The sequence below is a fragment of the Solanum tuberosum genome, unplaced genomic scaffold (assembly GCF_000226075.1).
Source record: "Solanum tuberosum cultivar DM 1-3 516 R44 unplaced genomic scaffold, SolTub_3.0 scf00127, whole genome shotgun sequence".
Lineage (NCBI taxonomy): Eukaryota > Viridiplantae > Streptophyta > Magnoliopsida > Solanales > Solanaceae > Solanum > Solanum tuberosum.
Window position 1 is genome coordinate 121,753 of NW_006239058.1, and position 18,504 is coordinate 140,256.

An 18,504-nucleotide genomic window follows, 5' to 3' on the forward strand; every position below is an offset into this window, starting at 1 on the left:
GAAGGAAGAGACAATGACATTTTCAATCCCACAAAGAATTGTCATAGACTCTCGAATACATGAAGTCAATAAGATAAATGTTCTCACTTTGGACATTTTTGCTTTCATAAGTAAATATAAATAAATTTTGATGAAAACGTATATAAAATATTTAAAAATGTTAATAAAAATAATATATTATGTATGCATAATAATAAAATATATGTATATAATTTATAGATTTGATTCGATTATTTCTTTGGTTTTTATTGAACAAAATCATAACCAACCCAAATACTACAGATTTTTAAAAATCTAAAACCAAACCAAATCAAACTCAAATAAAAATAGTTTTGTCTAATCGATTTGAATTGGTTTTTATCCAAACCGTGAACACCCATATAAGTGGTATACAGAAAAATTGAATATTATTTTATACGCCAATTAATTACGTAGGATTTTTTTATTCATATGTTAGTTATTTCTTTTTTATATATAATATATAAGATTCTATGCGACCAAACATTATAGCATGTTATCAAACATAAAACAATATTACTCATATCGAATTTAATATATGAATAATTTAATTCCTATAATAATTAAATATATATATATATATCAAATGACGCCTTGCTTCTTTATTTTGCTTTTCATCTTTTGTTAAAGTTTATATTAAATTACATTATTTCATAGACCGACCGTATAGAGTTTCTAATCACTTATCCTCTTTCACGTTAGGTACTCACGTCCACGATAAAAAGAAATATTAGTGATTAGTTAGTTAAAGGCAGAGACGGACCTGAAGCTTATGCTTATGAATTCTTAATTATAATCTTTTTAAAGTTACTAAATTCTATCAAACACGCATTTTAGCTCCGCCTCTGATTAAGGATTACTTCACATGTGTTACATGAACGAAAATTGTCCTCTTTTCATTATCAAGAAGCTTCTCAGTTCTTACAGGGCAAGCCACCCAATGAAAACACAAAGTTATTGACCACCATCGAACATTTTCTTATTTAAAGCATTCATATTGTGCTGCTTCATTTCAACATAATAAAAGAAAAAAACATGCAATTCGATCACGTAATCTATACATGGTTACGTTCTTTCAATCGGAATTGGTTACTCTTCTTACATTTATAAGATTGTGAAGATGCCAAGAAAATTTACTATACATGCTCACTGTTTTTCACTTTAAAGTTTGAATTGATTGCAGAAATTAATTGTAGATTTCATTCCAAAAATAAATGATCTCGACCTGATCAGGAAAAAAAAAACCCAACCTATATAGCCACTCACTCAACTACTTAAAACTAAAAATAGTAGGTAATTGTGTAACATATATGTATAACCGTTTATATTCTAGTTAGAATAAGTAAATAGTGAATCCGACCAGCTATTTGCGTAGAAAAATCAAGGAATAAATCTGTTTGAAAAATATGGTTTCCTGACAAATTTAGGGACCATATAGCTATTAATGAAGCAGACATGATTTTCCCAAAAGGTGATGTAACTCCTCCCACCAATTGGGCAACAAAAATGACCTCAACTAGTCAATCCCATTATTTACTTCACCTTGTCACTCTCTGCCATTGTACATTCTCTTTTGAATCCAATGAATTCTCCAATTTGCTTCATATTCATCTTTATGACACAGATGGATACTATTTAGCCTAAGTACTAAATGAGCCAATTGAAGCATATAAATTACCTGCATAAATAGTATATGAATGAATTATAATACATAAGGTTTGAGGTAATAGCAAACATAAACAAAAGAACTTGGGAAAATGAACTAAGCACTCTTGTCCCGAAATAATTGGGTAATGCAAATGGCAAATGAGGAATTTCACAGGTCAACTCATTAGAAGAAGAAATTATATCCATTGGGACCCTGGACGACTCAAATTTTCCACATAGGTCCCAACTTGACTTATGAAGTCATTTGCCACTTCTTATTACCTTAAATATCAGCCTTCAGAACCACCAAGCAACTAAAAGAGACATCCTACTCCTCAAGCACCACCAGTGTGGTGCCTCATCCAACTCCCAATTCCACCACAATACTGCACCAATCCGATGGCCTTCACAGCCTCACATATACACCTTTCTTTTTTGTCTTTTTTCACTGTGATCCTTCTTGTTCAAGCAAAACTCAACCTTTACTCACCTGATCACAGTGCTCTTTTGCTTGTCCAAAAAGGCTTAGGCATCCCTGCTCACCGCAATGCTCTTGAGAACCCATGCAACTCCGTTGGAATATCATGCGAAAAACGACTCACAAACAATTCATACGTGCTAAGAGTCACAAGGGTTGTCTTCAAATCCTACGGGTTGAAGGGTACTCTGTCTCCTGCCATTGGGAGGCTTTCTGAGCTCAAAGAACTGTCCCTCCAAAACAACAAACTCTTTGACAGAATACCAACTGAAATCGTTGACTCCAGGAAATTGGAAATCTTGAACCTTCAAAACAACCAATTTTCTGGCAAAGTCCCACCTGAATTATCATCTCTAGTCCGCCTTCGTACCCTTGACCTTGGCTCTAATGAGTTATCTGGGAACCTGAACTTCTTGAAATACTTTCCTAACCTTGAAAAACTCTCCCTTGCTGATAACATGTTTACTGGCAGAATACCTCAATCCTTGAAATCTTTCAGAAATCTCCGGCTCCTCAACATTTCAGGCAATAGTTTCCTTGAAGGTACGGTGCCTGCCGTGAGTCAAGTTGAGCACTTATCAGCAGACTTAAATCGAAAAGATTATGTTCCTAAGCGTTACATTCTTGCTGAGAATGAAAGAAGGCCAAGGCACACCCCTGCAATGGCACCAGAGTCCAAATCAGGATATGCCCAAGCTCCAGGACCTAGTACAGTTGTAGTACCAGTAAAAAAAGACAAACACAACAAGATCAGAAGGAAGGTAGGCGCCTGGATTCTTGGATTCTTTGCTGGAGTTTTCGCTGGGGGCTTATCGGCGTTGGTCTTCTCTGTCCTCTTCAAGGTGCTTATGTTTTTAATCAGAGGGATCAGAAATGATTCAGGCTTAACAATTTTCAGTCCATTGATTAAGAAAGCCGAGCACTTGGCCTTTCTGGAGAACGAAGATGGATTGGAATCACTAGAACTCATTGGGCAAGGTGGATGTGGAAAAGTTTATAAAGCTGCGTTACCTGGAAGTGACGGAAAGATTATAGCCGTAAAGAAGATCATACAACCACCAAGGGATGCTGCAGAACTCACTGAGGAAGATAGCAAGGCTATGAGTAAGAAAATGCGCCAGATTAAATCAGAAATCAAAATTGTAGGTCAAATCAGACACCGGAATTTGCTTCCCCTACTGGCACATATGCCAAGACCAGACTGCCATTACTTGGTCTATGAGTACATGAAAAATGGGAGCTTACAGGATACCCTCCAGCAAGTCAGAGAGGGGACACGGGAACTAGATTGGTCTGCACGTCACCGAATTGCAATGGGAATAGCTGCTGGACTCGAGTATCTCCATATAAATCATACTCAGCGTATAATTCACAGAGATCTAAAGCCAGGCAATGTCCTCCTTGATGATGACATGGAAGCTCGAATTGCGGATTTTGGCCTTGCAAAGGCTGTCCCAGATGCTCATACACATATTACAACTTCAAATGTGGCAGGAACTATAGGATACATCGCTCCAGAATATCATCAGACACTGAAGTTCACTGATAAGTGTGATATATACAGCTTCGGGGTGCTGCTAGGCGTGCTAGTTATGGGAAAGCTTCCATCTGATGAGTTCTTCCAGAACACTTCTGAGATGAGTTTAGTGAAATGGATGAGAAATGTCATGACTTCTGAGGATCCAAACAGAGCAATTGATCCAAAGCTGATGGGTAATGGAAATGAGGACCAAATGCTTTTGGTTCTCAAGATTGCCTGTTTTTGTACCCTGGAGAATCCTAAGGAGAGGCCTAATAGTAAGGATGTTAGGTGCATGTTGATGCAGATCAAGCATTAAGTATGTAGTGGATAACTTACAGTAAATAAAAGTTTGTCATGAAACTAAGAGAATATTTCTTGTGTATGACGGTCCTTGTGTATTCTGTTACATCTCCAATATGAGAGACTGTCCTTGTGTGTTTTGTTTCCTCTCCAAAATGAGAAGTTTATATTTAGCTGTATGAAAGTTCTTTGCAGAAGTTTCCTCTGCTATATTATAAAGCATGGTACGAAATGTGAATCGAATTCTTTCCACTAGATGCAGAAACTACTAATTCTCCGGACGCTATTGTCTGTACTCTGTAGTTGGAGATGTGCATGGAATTCTTTCCACTCAGTCTAGAAACTACTAATTCTCCGATATACTAATATGATCAATATAGAAACACTTGTATTCACAAGCAAGAGAGTAGCTAGTGAATTGGTCTATAAAACTCTAAGTACCCCTAGATCATGGAAGATTTTAAACATGAAACAGAAAGCATATTCTTATTCGGTTCATTAGTATGATACAGCAAGCATTCAGAATCATTCGAAGAGGAAACAGTGTTCTAACCACTAATAGAGTAACAACCAATGAACTTATTTAGGATATCTGGCAAAAAAACCTGATCATCTTGCATGCAGAAGACACCAATAACATGATTGCTTGTCCAGGTAATAGCTTTCTTATAACTAAAGGTGTAGAACCAGAATCCTCCATGCTGTGAGCAATAGCTAAAAGCCAGAAGTACCAATCATGAATTCAAATTTCCTGTATGTTTTACTTCATTCAATGGTCTTAGCAAATTATTGAAATAAGAAAGGCATCCTAGAACCAGAAATTGCAAAAACTAGTCCTTCCATTTTCATTTGAATGTTCTTGTATATCCTACAGTGTTGTGTCCTAACTTATCAATAACATTGAATGGATTCAGACCTCATTTTGTTTTATTCCTTTCGATTTTACGTAAGCACTAAATTACAAAATGGTGTATCACCTCATTCCTCTGCAATTGTTAATCTTAGAGCAGATTATGCATGCAATTGCGCAAATATGAAACATTGCCAGACAGGATAATATACCATTAAGTTTCGTCTTCAAAACATTGATAAAATACATGGTATAAGATTTACCTTACTTGCTTTTGATCTAGCAATTTCGCAAATTTGCAGTCATCCTTGCCAAATTGCACTTTGTGAAGGAAAGTTAAGTGATTCAATCACAATGCATGACAATAATTTCTAGCACTAAAAACGTCTTCAATGAATAAGATTGAATAGAAAACTAATATAAAAAATTGTGATTATCTTAAGAAAACAAAAATTTCTTCAGGAGCATTTTCTAAATGAACTAACATGTGCTACATATGGAGTATCGTAAATTCTAAAAGCACACGTCTTATCAATATTTTCAAGTTAGTCCAACAGCTACAAAAGAAATCATCCATCATCTTGCATGTTTAGAGGAGAAAAGTGGCATTCCTATTTTTAAAAAGATAAACCCCATTTTTGCACTCTACAGACATAACTTCATAAATTTCGTATCTCGTTCAAGCAGGGGTGGACCTAGGTGGAGCCTAGGGGTTCACCCAAACCCCCTCGTCAAAAAATTACACTATATATAACGTCAAATTCTGATTTTATGTATGTATATATTTAAATGAACCCCCTGAAAACAAAGGACAGACTTGGCTCAGTGAATAAGTGATTCATGAAATGCCCCTTTGTCATGAGTTCAAATCCTATTGGCAACATTTTTTCCCTCTTTTTTTTAATGCTTTGGGAAATGGAACTTTTGGGATAGCCTTCTTCTTCCTTTTCATTATTTTTTCCTTTTATTCCATTTCTTCTTTTTAATTTGTTTTTGTTTAAATTTATTAGACACATTCTTTTTATTTTTATATTTTATTCTTTTTATATCAATTATTCATTTTGTTTCAACGTAATTCTTTTTTCATATACGTTTGAATAACTTTTTTTAAAAATGATGAATTATATTTAACTTGAAATTGAGATAGAAATATAATTTATTTTAAAAAAATGTAAATTAGATGTAATTGAATGAAAAAACTTGAATATCGTCAACATGCTTTTAAAAATATTGATTTAATAGAATTCATGAAATTTCTTTTATATTTTAAATTCTAATTTAGAGAGATGGAAACTAAACTTGTTTGATTTATTCGTTATTATTTTTTTTTTTTACAAATTATGACTAACCTCGTAAATTGAACTATATGAACTAAAAAAATTGACGATGCTATTTATTTATCTTCTGAATATGCATTATAATATTAGTAACTCTATTCTTACACACTTTTAGAGAATCTTGACGATTTTCATAGTATATTTGATTGATTGGATACTAATTTAATTTTTTTTTAAAGTGAAATATAAAGTAAAACATTACAAAATAAAAGCATAAAAAGCACAAGAAATTTTAAGAATGCTCGATGGAGCATGATAAAAGTAAAAAGAAATGTTTAATACGCAATAAAGTGAGTTAAATTTAGCATGTTAAGGTAAATATCTTTCTTCCCCGTCTCGCTCCCTTTTTCATCATTTAATTTTCACGTGTTTTAAAAACTAACTTATGTAATACAGTCGATCCACTAAAATTCTTATCAATGCATCTTTGTCCTCAATATCTTTGATTAGTTTAGTCTTTACTTTTATGAACCAATGAAATATCTATGGTTCTTGTACAAAGAGCATGCTGAGGGGCTACTACGCTCACTGCGCAATTACATTATCAACTTAACTTCTTCTTTATATTTCAAACCCCTGAGCAAAAATCCTGAGTCCGCTACTGCGTTCAAGTAACTTAAAAATCTAAAAGTAACTGAGGAAGTATCCTCTCTAGATGAGTTGCTTCGATTTTGACACTGCCCTCGGCTTCAGCAATAGTAGCAGCACGTTGTATAGCTTCTACATCAAGGAAACAGATCTCAAAATAAAAAGAATGCAGGGGAAAGTTTAGCCAAGTAAATAACATAATTTTTCTTCATTGATGGTCAAACCTGCTACAAAGACTCGGAGGAGTTCAGAGCTCAGCTTCAGTGCATTTGCATTGGCTTTTATCATCAACACAGAAACACACACATGAGAAGGATAACTCATTGTCCAAGGAACGTATTCCACTTTCAGCTAATATATAACAAACCAGAGGTCCAACACATATAAGAAAATGTAAATACCAGTGTAAGAAGCAGTTACTAAAGGTGGGCTAAATGTAGTTCTTGTTAAAGGTTAGATATGTCATTGTTATCAAGAAGGTAATACTCAGAAAAGCTTGCTTGCCACAACCCACATTTCTAGTACATCTAAAGCCATTACAAGAAATGAGAAATGGCAAAACAAAACAGAAATTAAACCTTCTTCATTGTCTTCCCTTTTCTTTCGAGTTATGCTACCTTACTTGTCATGAAGAGACTAACAATGGTACAATAAAATAGAAAAAAAGGGAGAAGTATATTAGTTTACTTTTCTGATTGATAAAAGCACAAAGAAATATCTTGCTCAGAAATCCTTGCAACTTGCCATGAGTGACATTTAAACTGAATCTTCCTCTAGTAAAAATTTGGGGAATATCCTAACTGGATCCTAGAACAAATGTACTAATTCTTTTCACTAATGTTTAAGTTCGTCTACACCAGGTTACAAGTAAGAGAAATTTGAATTTTAGACTGAGAATGTCTCCGTGATACATAAAATAAAGCAAACACGACCTTCACGGAAAGCAATAATGCAAGCTTTTTGTCTTTCTCTTTTCCCTTTTGTTAGGGTAAAAGAACTAAGAGAGTACATTTGCTGTGCAAAACTATCTTCAGCGATGACCTGGGTTGTAGAATTGGAATTAATCTTGTTATAACTTTATTCATGTGCTCTCTATATACCATTGCACATCTATTAAGCACCTGCCCTATCTTTATCATGTCTTACGCCTTTCTTAAGATATGTAATTGGCTTCTGTAATTCCATTATGGCAACCTTGAAGGGGATGTTCCTAAATAAGCTAATTGAATTCTTTTACGTTCTAATTTGTTTATTTCCAAAATATTTAGATAGATCATGCCTTAATCCACATTTTAAAAATCCAAAAATAAACCTAAAAGCAATCTCACTTAAAAAATCTAAAACCTCCGGAGTGTATTTAACCAATTGAATCAATATCCAAATTCGAAACCATGATTCTAAAAGTAATCAGAAAGACATGCTAATATTCAACACAGTAGCATACTTGAGCTGAAAACAAATGTATTAGCCGAGTTCTTACCAAAAGTAGGCCGAAATCTCTTTGATGAGCTAGCCCCAACCTACAAACACATTTACAAAATGCTTTCAAGCTCAACAACACACACTTGAACCACACACAATAATTCCAACAAAATTCGCAAACTCAAGCAAAATAATTGAAAAAGTATCAAAAACAACAAATAAGTAATGTTAAAATGAAAGGATTGATGAATTCTGCTTACCTCGTTCTCTATATTCTCAGATAATTCATTTTTCCCTCGTTCTGCAACAATTATCAAATAGGTAAAGAGAAAATAAAACCAAGAAAATTCAATTGCAGAAGAAAAAGTGAAATTGAACCTGCAGCTTTTCTTTTCCAAACAAGCTTGAAAATTTCGTGAACCAAATCCTGTTTAAAGCCAAACAAAGTAGTTCTAGATTTTCAGATCAAATACTTTCGTCAGGGAACAAATTCATGGAAATTGAATAGCTAAGAAGAAGGAATGATTACAGGATCGAAGGTGTTCTCCTTCTCCATTGAATTGCTCGCTCATTCAAATCAACAATGAATCGCAACAATACTAAAAATAGGGCAAAAACACAAAAAATTCTAAGTGGACAAAATTATATGTAAGCAGCTAATATAGCACCAGGAAGCCCTTATAGCTCAGTGGTAGAGCGTCAGTCTTGTAAACTGAAGGTCCGCAGTTCGATCCTGCGTGAGGGCAGTTACTTTTGTTTTTATGAATTTTATCTTTTTTATTTATTCAAATTAGACCCATAGAGATTACATTTCTTTTGGGCTGGGGCAAGTGCACGGATAGCGAATTTAGGGGCATCATTTATGTAATAGCCAATTATAGAGGCACCATTTATAAATTTAGCCAGTTCAGAATCAAACCTAAATACTAGTAACAAGTAACAAGACATACACAAGTTTGAGCTACTTATTAGACATACATCCATATCATATATATTAATTTTATATTTTTAAATAATTATGTATCTTACCACTAATTAAGAGCTTACTATCGTATAAGATACACCTAAATACATTTATTTTTTATACCAAAGACACTAAAATAGGGAGAGAGGCGGACGAGATATAAATGTATGTATCTCAAATACATGCAAATCACATCAAATACATACAAACGCGCGAGCAAGATGGGAGAGAGGTGAATGAGATAGACATGTATCTCAGATACATGCGAATCACACTAGATACACATTAGATACATGTATCTGGTGTGATTCGCATGTATCTGATATAGTAGATACATAGGAGAGTGGCGAGCGAGATGGGTGGGAGGCAAGCGAGATTTGTCTATATATTTCAAATACAAGCGAATCCATTTGGATATACAATGTATCTAGAACAAGTTACATCTAATTTTGACTTCATGTATTCCAAGATACATGTATTTGAACGTATCTAGACGCACCAAAATCTAGTAAGATTCATAATATTACAAATTAGAGTTTACGTATCTAACTAATTAGCTCCTAATTAAACTAGTGGAATTTTATAATTTCCCCTCAATTTTAACGTTTTAATTTGTTGCCTCCTTTCTGTGAATACCAACAATGACACTAATTTGCTCAATGAATTATGAAGTCTAGCTAATCCACTAGACTAACATCAAAGTTCAAAAGCAATAATTAAAGATGGTGTATTCTTCAGAAAACAACCTTAAATTTATATACCCTCATCTCTTAACGCTAAAAACTAAAATCCTATTGAGAGCATTTTGTTGTTGTTGTGATGACTACACAAATTTTGTATTAAAAAAAATAGGCAACAAAATGTTAGAATTAACGGGGATCGATTTTTTAGTCCATTACAGATCATTTTCTTTTAGCTATATGGCTATTGGCGTTTGACCACGAAAATCAAAAGAAATATTCATTTTATTTTGAATTTTCAAAGTTAAAATTAGAGTTGGAGTTTTGTTTACCATAATTTTTAGAAAGAATATTTGAAATTTGGATGTATTCTTTTGGATATGATTTATACCTCACATGATATATAAAAACTAACAAAAATCACCCAACTCAACTGATTTAACTCAAACGTATAATCAAATTTGTTCTAAAAGAGTAATTATCTCAAAATAGATAGTCACATAGTGCCATAGCTAGATTAGATCTCATATATATACGAGCTACTACGTACACATCATTACAAACATCTTTTCACTTTATAATTTGATTTTTTTGAAGATTGAAGTTGTGGTATTGTTTTTGTAAATAATAATTGATTGTTTGAATATACTATTCATAAAAAAATATAAAATATGATTCAAACATAAGGCACAATTTAATGTGGTTATTTTTATAAGAATAAAATATTTAGGATAAATTTGAAAAAGCAAAATATAATAAAGGTGAAAATAAAATTTTGAGTGTTTTCCACATTTCAAATGCAACTTCTAGTTATATTTGACATGAAAAAAAGTAACACAAAGAATGAAATAATTGAGATCTTAAAAAGGCCATTTTTTTCATCTACAGATTATAATTGATTACTGGAGATCTGATCATTTCATCGAAGTAATGAGACTTGTTCTTATCGATCTTTGAGAAGCACAATAAGATGTATTGGAACTCATTTAAACAACTAAGAAAAAAAATATTATTATTATACATATATATGTCAGTTCACCAAACAAGTAATTTGGACAAATCATATATACTCCAATCTTGGTCCTTATATTTCTGACAAGAGATGCAAACGATTTGGTTATATTATGCTAAAATTAATGCTGCATCAACTATCAAGCAGTGGATAAGTTATTTTATAGTGATAAACTGTAAAAATGTCATCAATTAATCCAAAAGGAATTTTTCGGTGACAGATACATAAATAATTAGAAAATGTGATGATCCAACATTTCTAGTGTGCTTAAATATCTTCACACATTAAAAATGACAACAAATAAGTACAAAAGGAAAGAAACGATAAAAATATATATAATATATATATTAACGTGAGGACCACTTATCATAGGGATCCTTTGGTTGATGGTTAGGAAGTGAATTAATGAGTATTTGGTTGATGGTTAGGAAGTGAATTAATGAGTATTATATGTGGTAACATTTTAGTTGTTGCGTAAAAATGAAACTCTAAACATCATGACAAGTATATATTGTGAATAACTAGTTTACATTTCTCACATAACTAACATGCAAAAGTTATTTATGACAGAACCTATATATAATTTCTATAGGCGATAGAAGATGAAATAACTAATTTTTGCATCACTAATATTTGTATAGTTCTAACTAATAACTAAATAGTAAATGATCCTTTAATTCCCAACCATACGTAAGCACTTACGCAAATATGATTATTAGAGATATGGACACAAATAAAGCTTGCTGATTAACCCAAACCAAACCACTTTTTAATGGAATTAATTAAGTTAAGGGTTTGTGTTATTCCTTGTTATAGTGGATTTATTAAATATGGATATGTAGTTAATTAATAAAATTTAACAATTTCTCCCACTTAATTGGAATTTGTGTTGTTAAAAAATTGGGTGGCTGACATGTGCTCACCTTTCCAAACAGCTCTTTTCCATTTTTTATACTTAATATTAATTAGAGTAATAATTAAGAGCGGAAATAAGTAGGAAACTCCAACAATACCTTCACGGGTAGCTCTAGGGTTTGTCGGTTAATTATAAGCTCCTCTAAATAATTATCATGGTTAACAAGCTAGAGATCTAGATTTATAATTATAATTAATCTTCGTAAATATATAGATCAACATCAATCTTTTTCTCTTATCCTCTCTCAATGCCCAGGCCCAGCATGTGATTTTAATTCCTTAATAATGATAATAAACAACTAGATGTACAGATGTTGATCTAGATAATTTATTTTAATTAGCAAATCTCATGAGCTAGCTAGGCATGAACATTAACACAATTTGATCATTAAGAGCCAAATAGCTCCATCTTTATTTGTTTTATTTTATCGTATGTTTTGGTTTAATTGGGATATGCACCAAGTTTTAAGAGTATAAAGATTTTCTGGTAATTTTAAGCTATATATATAGTATATTAAAAGTACTTTTTTGTGTTTTTTATTTTAATTATGTCATGGTAACATTCAGATAAGAGTCATCTCATGAAAGGTAAAATGAGGATATTTTTCATAAGAATACAACAGGAATATTAGAGTGTTACGTTAAATATAAAAAAATTATATTCTCTTTTAATTAAAAATATTAAAATGAAAAGATATTTATATACATCGAAATACGGAGGAAGTACTATTTTTAAAATCATTTTTATCTGGCTAGATACAGAATTCTATTTGGCATTTTTAAAATGTACAAAACAGATTATTATTTTTTCTATATCGTGATGGAGTGAGAAGGGAATTTCTTTTAAGCAGAAGAAAGAAGTTATAACAAAAAAATTAAAGAAAAGGGAAAGAGCAGACATTCGTTGCGTGTGTTTGAGATTCGACATAGAAGAGTATATATATTAAATAAATTGTATACACTTTCTGCGCCAAACATGTTATTAATGATCATGTTAAAGTGTGAAATTAACCTTGTTTTAGCCTGTCAAATGGTAAAATTATTTATGTGTGTCCGATAGGTTATGGATTTAAACTATGAAAATAATTTAATATATGTATTAGAAATAGGGTACGGTTTACCATTCACTCGACTTTGAATGAATACGAAGATGATTTGTGCATCAACTTCCCTTTTTTATAATAGAAATATCATTATTGCGGAAAATGACCATTTTTGCATGTTTCATGCTGCATTTATATATTAAACAATTCTTCCTTTTTCCTTTTATTGCATTTTATAAGTACTAATATTGGTCACTAATTTTCCATTAACAATAAAATATGGTTTCTGGAAAAATCATTAGTTAGAACTTTTTTTCTTTTTTGTTGACGTACTTCAAGAAGAATGATCATATCTATAAATATAACACTAATTGAAAGGACACCATTAGTTTGAAAACAAATATAAATTATATATTCAAAATCATATGAATTCATATTAAAAATTAGGCACAAACTACATCGTATGATTATGAACACTTTTTGGTGGGGGGAATGGTGATTGCCTTTTGAAGATATTGTAATAGTTTCTTTTGCTTTTCTTGCTACCAAGTCAAAGTATATTTCCAAAAGACATAAAGAATGTTTAAGAAATTAAAAAGGAGCCATCTCCAATTTAAATGTCCAAATGTATAACTTATATAAGCAGAAAACTATGCTTTTCAAAAATAAAACATACGTAAGCTTTCATGATTCAATTAGAATCAAAAGGTTCGGTTGTTTTACGAGTAAATAACTAGACTCTCATTTTATTTTATGTGAACTTATTTGACTGAACAAAAATATTAATAAAATACTAAAGAAACTTCTTATAATCTTAAACATATTAAAATTAAAGATATGTTGTATTATTTTCAAAATTTAAAAAAGATCACTCATTTTATTTTAATATACTAAAAAAGAAATAAAATCATGTCAATTTTTTCTCATTATACGAGAAGTTCTCGAGCATTACCCACAATGACAATATTTCGTCTGAAAAAGACATATTTTATAAGTATATACAAATGAAGGCAGTAAAATAAAACGTAGCAGGACAGTAGTAACAAATAGAAATGACAGTATATATATAATTAATTGATCATAATTCATAAACAACAATTAATGTAGTGATGAGAACACTAATACAAAATCATATATCCACGATTCAGTGAACATGTAAAAGTTACTTTCAAATAATATTCTAATAAACAGAATATAATTAATATAAGTATACTCTAATTAACGTGACGTTGAAACAATATTAACCTGCCAAACTCTAATTTCCCCATCTAAACTTCCACTAAACACAGAAAGAATCCCATCATTATTATTATTATTATTTCCATTTTCATCTTCATCATCCCAAGCTGCTATAACTGACTTCACTGGTTTACAATGCCCTTCAAGAACTATAGAACAAAAATATCCACATTCATTATTATTACTATTAATACTATTCTTTTCCCAAATCCTCACGCTTCTGTCAGACGATCCACTTATTAAAACGCCATCGAAATAATTCAAACATAAAATCGCACCGTTATGCCCTTTTAATAAACACATAGCCAACATATAATCAACACAATGTTCCTCTTTTTCCCATACTACAATTTTTTCATCGCATCCTCCTGAAAATAAAATTGTTCCGTCGTTATTCAAAGACATCGCGTTCACTGATGACTTATGTTTTCTCAATGTTGTAACCAAACTATGTTTATTTTTTTCTCTACGCCAAACTTTTATTTCCCCGTTCGCTGAAGCGGTATAAACGATGCCGTTTTGAGAAACAACAACAGCGTTAATAGCATCAACGTGACCTAAAACGGATTCTAAGCAAGAAAAACCGGACATTTTCCAAATTTTGAGGGTTTTATCCCATGAAACTGAATACATTAATCCATCATTAACAGCTAATCCTGAAACAGTATCTGCATGTTGGATCCATAATTTTTGCTTGTGACGTCTAATTTGGACGTAATTTTTTGGCAAAATGCCACGTAGGATACGATCTTTTAACTTCGGAAGCGTTGAGAGTAGATGATGTTTTTTTGAGGAGGGTTTGAATTGCCAAATCCTAATTTTGCAATCTTGATGAGCTGTGAGGATTTTTGTTTTGGTAAAGGCAATTGATTTCACTAAACCAAAAGATGAACTAGTGAACGTGTCGATAAGTTCATGAGTTTTTAAATCGAACGCTACGATTTCGTTGAGAGATGCAGCGTATAAAATGTTGTTGTGAATGGCTAGATTTGAAATTTGTGGGGTTATGGTTTTGAAAGTGGCTATGCAATAAGAATTGGGAGAAATATTAACAAAAGTGTCAATACTGGAATTAGAGCTAGTATTTTCTTCATATGTTGTTGAAGTAGTGCTTTGTTTTTCTGAATTTGAATCTTCATAATAATGGCTATTATTGCAAAACCATGTTGACACCTCCATTTTTTTTTCTCTCTCTCTCAATTAAATGAATGGAGAAGTGTTTGGTTTAATGGGGGTATTTGAAGGATGAAGAAAACAGTAATGTGGAATAAAAAATGCATGCAAAAGGACAAAGGGAATTAAAATTGACGTTTGTCTTTTAATTTGGTGTTTTATAATATGTTATGTCAGAAATCAAATCGTGACTTTATAGTGGAGCAACATTAGTCATGTTAATGTGAGTTGGTTGGTCCAAGTGTTGTTCAATGAAAATTTTCACATTTTTTTAATTTACTAAGAAAAACCTAGTCTAATATAATGCTATTATTTCATATTTGGTCGCCTATAGGCTATAGCTAGGGTCGCCGCTCTATTGTTTAATCTCTTAACCAACAATACGTTATTATTATGTATGTTATAGTCAATTTGAATATGTTTAAATTATTAACTTTTGTGTATAGTTATAGTAAATTTTAGATCAAGGTTACATGCAACAACATATACTAATAATTATGTAGAGTAATGTATAGATACACTGGTATTATATATTGGCAGATGTGGTTTTACAACACCTAATTTATTTTATAATCGTATATTTTCAACACGAAATATAAATTTATATATATTCATGAGATTATGATAAATTTTTCAGTATGACCATACACAAAAAAAATTCAAATATATAAGTTCGATGCTAAGAATCTTAATAAGTTAAATCTATCGATTTTAAAAATCTTGATCCATATTTGAATAATGTAAATTATATTGTCGTGTAAAAGTTATATACAATATCATAGTTGATTGAGTATTACTTGATATTTTACATTATTGATAATTGAGGGTTTAATTCCTTACCTTTTAATATTCTTCTTTTAGTATTTTGTGTAAAAATAGAAGTAATTAATTATGGACCATTTAATTTATTTGTTTCTCCTCAATCACGAATAACAAAAAGTAATAGCAAAATTATTTTTAGAAAAAAGAGTGAAAGAGCCAGGAAGGGAGCCTTGAGTGAGAGTCAAGATAGGGATACTTCATAGACACTTGAAAGAAAGAAAAATAAATAAATCATGAAATGCCTGTTATTAATTAAATAAACTATATAGTATTAATTTATGTATGAAAAAAGAACAAAGATCGTCTTAAAAGAGGCATCCGGTAGTGATATGCTGCAGAATTAAAAATTAAAATAGTTAATAAGGAATAGCTTTTTTTGTAGCGCACGTGCTGTGTTTAGTGGAAACAATGGAATTTGTCTCATAATGCTCACCAATTATTGAGCGCTTACACTTTATCGGAAACAATTTCTCTAATCAATTACACTAAGTATATTATTGTTCGATGAGATTTGTTCAAAAAGATACTGCACGTCTTTGGTCGGCAGATATTTTTTCTGTTGACATGACTAAACTGTAAATTAAAGTCAAATCAGAGATTAATTTTTGAACTTTGAAGTTAATAGGAGGACATGTGCCCTTACATCATTTGACAAACAAATAGAAGACCATTAACAACTTTCGGTTCTATAAACATAATCATTTGTTAAGAATTTAAACTAGTACAACTTTGATTTAAACAATGTGTTTTTAGTTGAAAATTCTTATTAAGTGAATTTTTTTCTTGTGTTTACAAGACACCTGAAAATGGTGTTTTAATCTCATCTTGGTCTCAAATTTACGTCTCAAAAATATGAAAAGAGATCAAATAATAACAATAGAGAGATTTTTTTTTTAAATTGCATTAAAGGAGGTCCACTAACCACAGCTTGTGGTGTGATCAATAGGTCATAACTACACCTTCCTTTTCATATTACTTGACTCATGTTGATCTGACTCACCTCTTAAGAAAATTTTAATTAGAGGTATATTTTACTAAACTAACCTTATTAATGATATTTTCAAACTCTTACTGCTATTTTTATATAGTACTAACTACTAAGGGTACGTAGTATGGGAGAAAAGTAATAAAATTTTCTTGATTAGTTAAAATAGGCAAGTAAAATGAAACACATCTATTTTTAGTATAAGAGCCGAATAGAATGAAATAGAGAGAGAGAGAGTACATATTTAAGTATCTAAATAAACATTGATACTCATTAGATATCATTTTATGAGTTAATTTTACTAGGTATAGAGTATAAGAAAATAAATAGGGTTTAATGATTTTATGATCTTAAATGAAACTACGTATATTGTATCAAAATATCTTCAAATTATGTGGTCTTAAAATATCCTGTATGATATTAGAATTATGGAACTACTAAATATAAGAAGTGCTCATTCTTTTTACAGTAAACGAGTAAAAGTAACACACATAAATTGAAACAGAAGAAATATAAAATTTGAGGAGTCGTCTATGTATTTATCAAAAAATAAAACATCGATTATGCAGAAAAATGAAAATGAAAAATACATGTCATTTACCATTCTTTAGTGTAATTGGGCCTTCTTTATATTTTGGGCTAAACTCATCGGGAGTTATAAACTAGTCCAATGGAACGAGGCCCATGAGTGTTTTAGCCCACAAGTTGGGATTTGTGTCATTTTGTTCATCAACAAAAATGAGGAAATGGGTAAATTGTTGTACAAATGAATTATATGGGATATAGGACTGTAGTTAAGATTAATTTAGGTGGTTGTTTTATTGGTTGATGTTAGTGATTGTCAAACTAGCATAATGGATTGGTAGCTCATAAGGTGGTAATTGGCGGTGACAATTGATAACTAAATGTTCATATATGTAAATAATAGTGATAGTTAATGATGATAATGACGACTGGTGACTGATTGTGATGATTGGGAATATATAGTGATTGTCGATAATAACTGGCAAATGTGTGATAATAATAGTTGGTTGTGATGGATGATAACTGTAAATGGTATTATGTTGTGTGGAGGCTTGGCGATTATGGTTGAAGATGGTGGTTAAGGGTGGTGAGTAGAGGTAATTACTAATAGCGGACGAGTGAAAGTAAATGGAGTAATGATAAAATTTTATTTTTGTAGAATTTTTTGAATATTACATCATTTTACTAACTGAGATCTGAATGATCGATTAAGATGGAGAACTTCATTAAAATGTTGGGTATTAGGAAAGGGGTCGTTTGTTTTGTTATATTAGGGGTGGTTAAATTTTGTCCTCTATTAACAAATTAGTCCGGTCCCTCTCATATGATATCTCACCCCTTATTCCTCTACACGCCTAGTTTATTTAAACAATTTCATATTGCTTTATTTTGAACTTCACAGCTAACCTTTTGTCTCATATATAGTCTTATTAAATTTGAGATACCTACTCCTTAATTTAATTTGATATATATATATATATATAT

The 18,504-nt window shown here is 31.3% G+C and overlaps 2 protein-coding genes, 1 long non-coding RNA gene and 1 other non-coding gene across 4 annotated transcripts; 2 read left to right on the forward strand and 2 right to left on the reverse strand.

Annotated features, from left to right (window-relative positions):
• Window positions 1-1,305: 1,305 nt before the first annotated feature.
• Window positions 1,306-5,493, reverse strand: LOC107061357 (uncharacterized). Its single transcript, XR_001473930.1, has 2 exons — window positions 5,079-5,493; window positions 1,306-1,696 (listed from the first exon to the last, which is right to left on the reverse strand). It is a non-coding gene; the product is annotated as an uncharacterized lncRNA (long non-coding RNA).
• Window positions 1,744-4,159, forward strand: LOC102599280 (leucine-rich repeat receptor-like serine/threonine/tyrosine-protein kinase SOBIR1). The gene has a single exon (XM_006351372.2). The coding sequence runs from the start codon at window positions 2,065-2,067 to the stop codon at window positions 3,979-3,981; it is 1,917 nt and encodes a 638-aa protein (XP_006351434.1). The 5' UTR covers window positions 1,744-2,064; the 3' UTR covers window positions 3,982-4,159.
• A 950-nt stretch (window positions 5,494-6,443) lies between the features above and the next one.
• LOC102599606 (centromere protein X) lies at window positions 6,444-8,790 on the reverse strand. Its single transcript, XM_006351373.2, has 6 exons — window positions 8,692-8,790; window positions 8,541-8,589; window positions 8,423-8,463; window positions 8,221-8,260; window positions 6,965-7,018; window positions 6,444-6,872 (listed from the first exon to the last, which is right to left on the reverse strand). Exons 1-6 carry the CDS (start codon window positions 8,716-8,718, stop codon window positions 6,769-6,771), a joined length of 315 nt encoding a protein of 104 aa, XP_006351435.1. The 5' UTR covers window positions 8,719-8,790; the 3' UTR covers window positions 6,444-6,768.
• Window positions 8,791-8,836: 46 nt separating this feature from the next.
• TRNAT-UGU (transfer RNA threonine (anticodon UGU)) lies at window positions 8,837-8,908 on the forward strand. Its single transcript has one exon. It is a non-coding gene; the product is annotated as a tRNA-Thr (tRNA).
• Window positions 8,909-18,504: the final 9,596 nt, after the last annotated feature.

What these genes read in the sequence shown, in the direction of transcription:
- LOC102599280 (XM_006351372.2), top strand. Translation starts at nt 2,065, where the DNA reads ATGGCCTTCACAGCCTCACATATACACCTTTCTTTTTTGTCTTTTTTC.
- LOC102599606 (XM_006351373.2), bottom strand. Translation starts at nt 8,718, where the DNA reads ATGGAGAAGGAGAACACCTTCGATCCT. An exon ending in CTGAGAATATAGAGAACGAG is followed by an intron (nt 8,261 to 8,422) that starts GTAAGCAGAATT and finishes ATGTGTTTGTAG; the next exon opens with GTTGGGGCTAGCTCATCAAA. An exon ending in GAGATTTCGGCCTACTTTTG is followed by an intron (nt 7,019 to 8,220) that starts GTAAGAACTCGG and finishes TGATGATAAAAG; the next exon opens with CCAATGCAAATGCACTGAAG.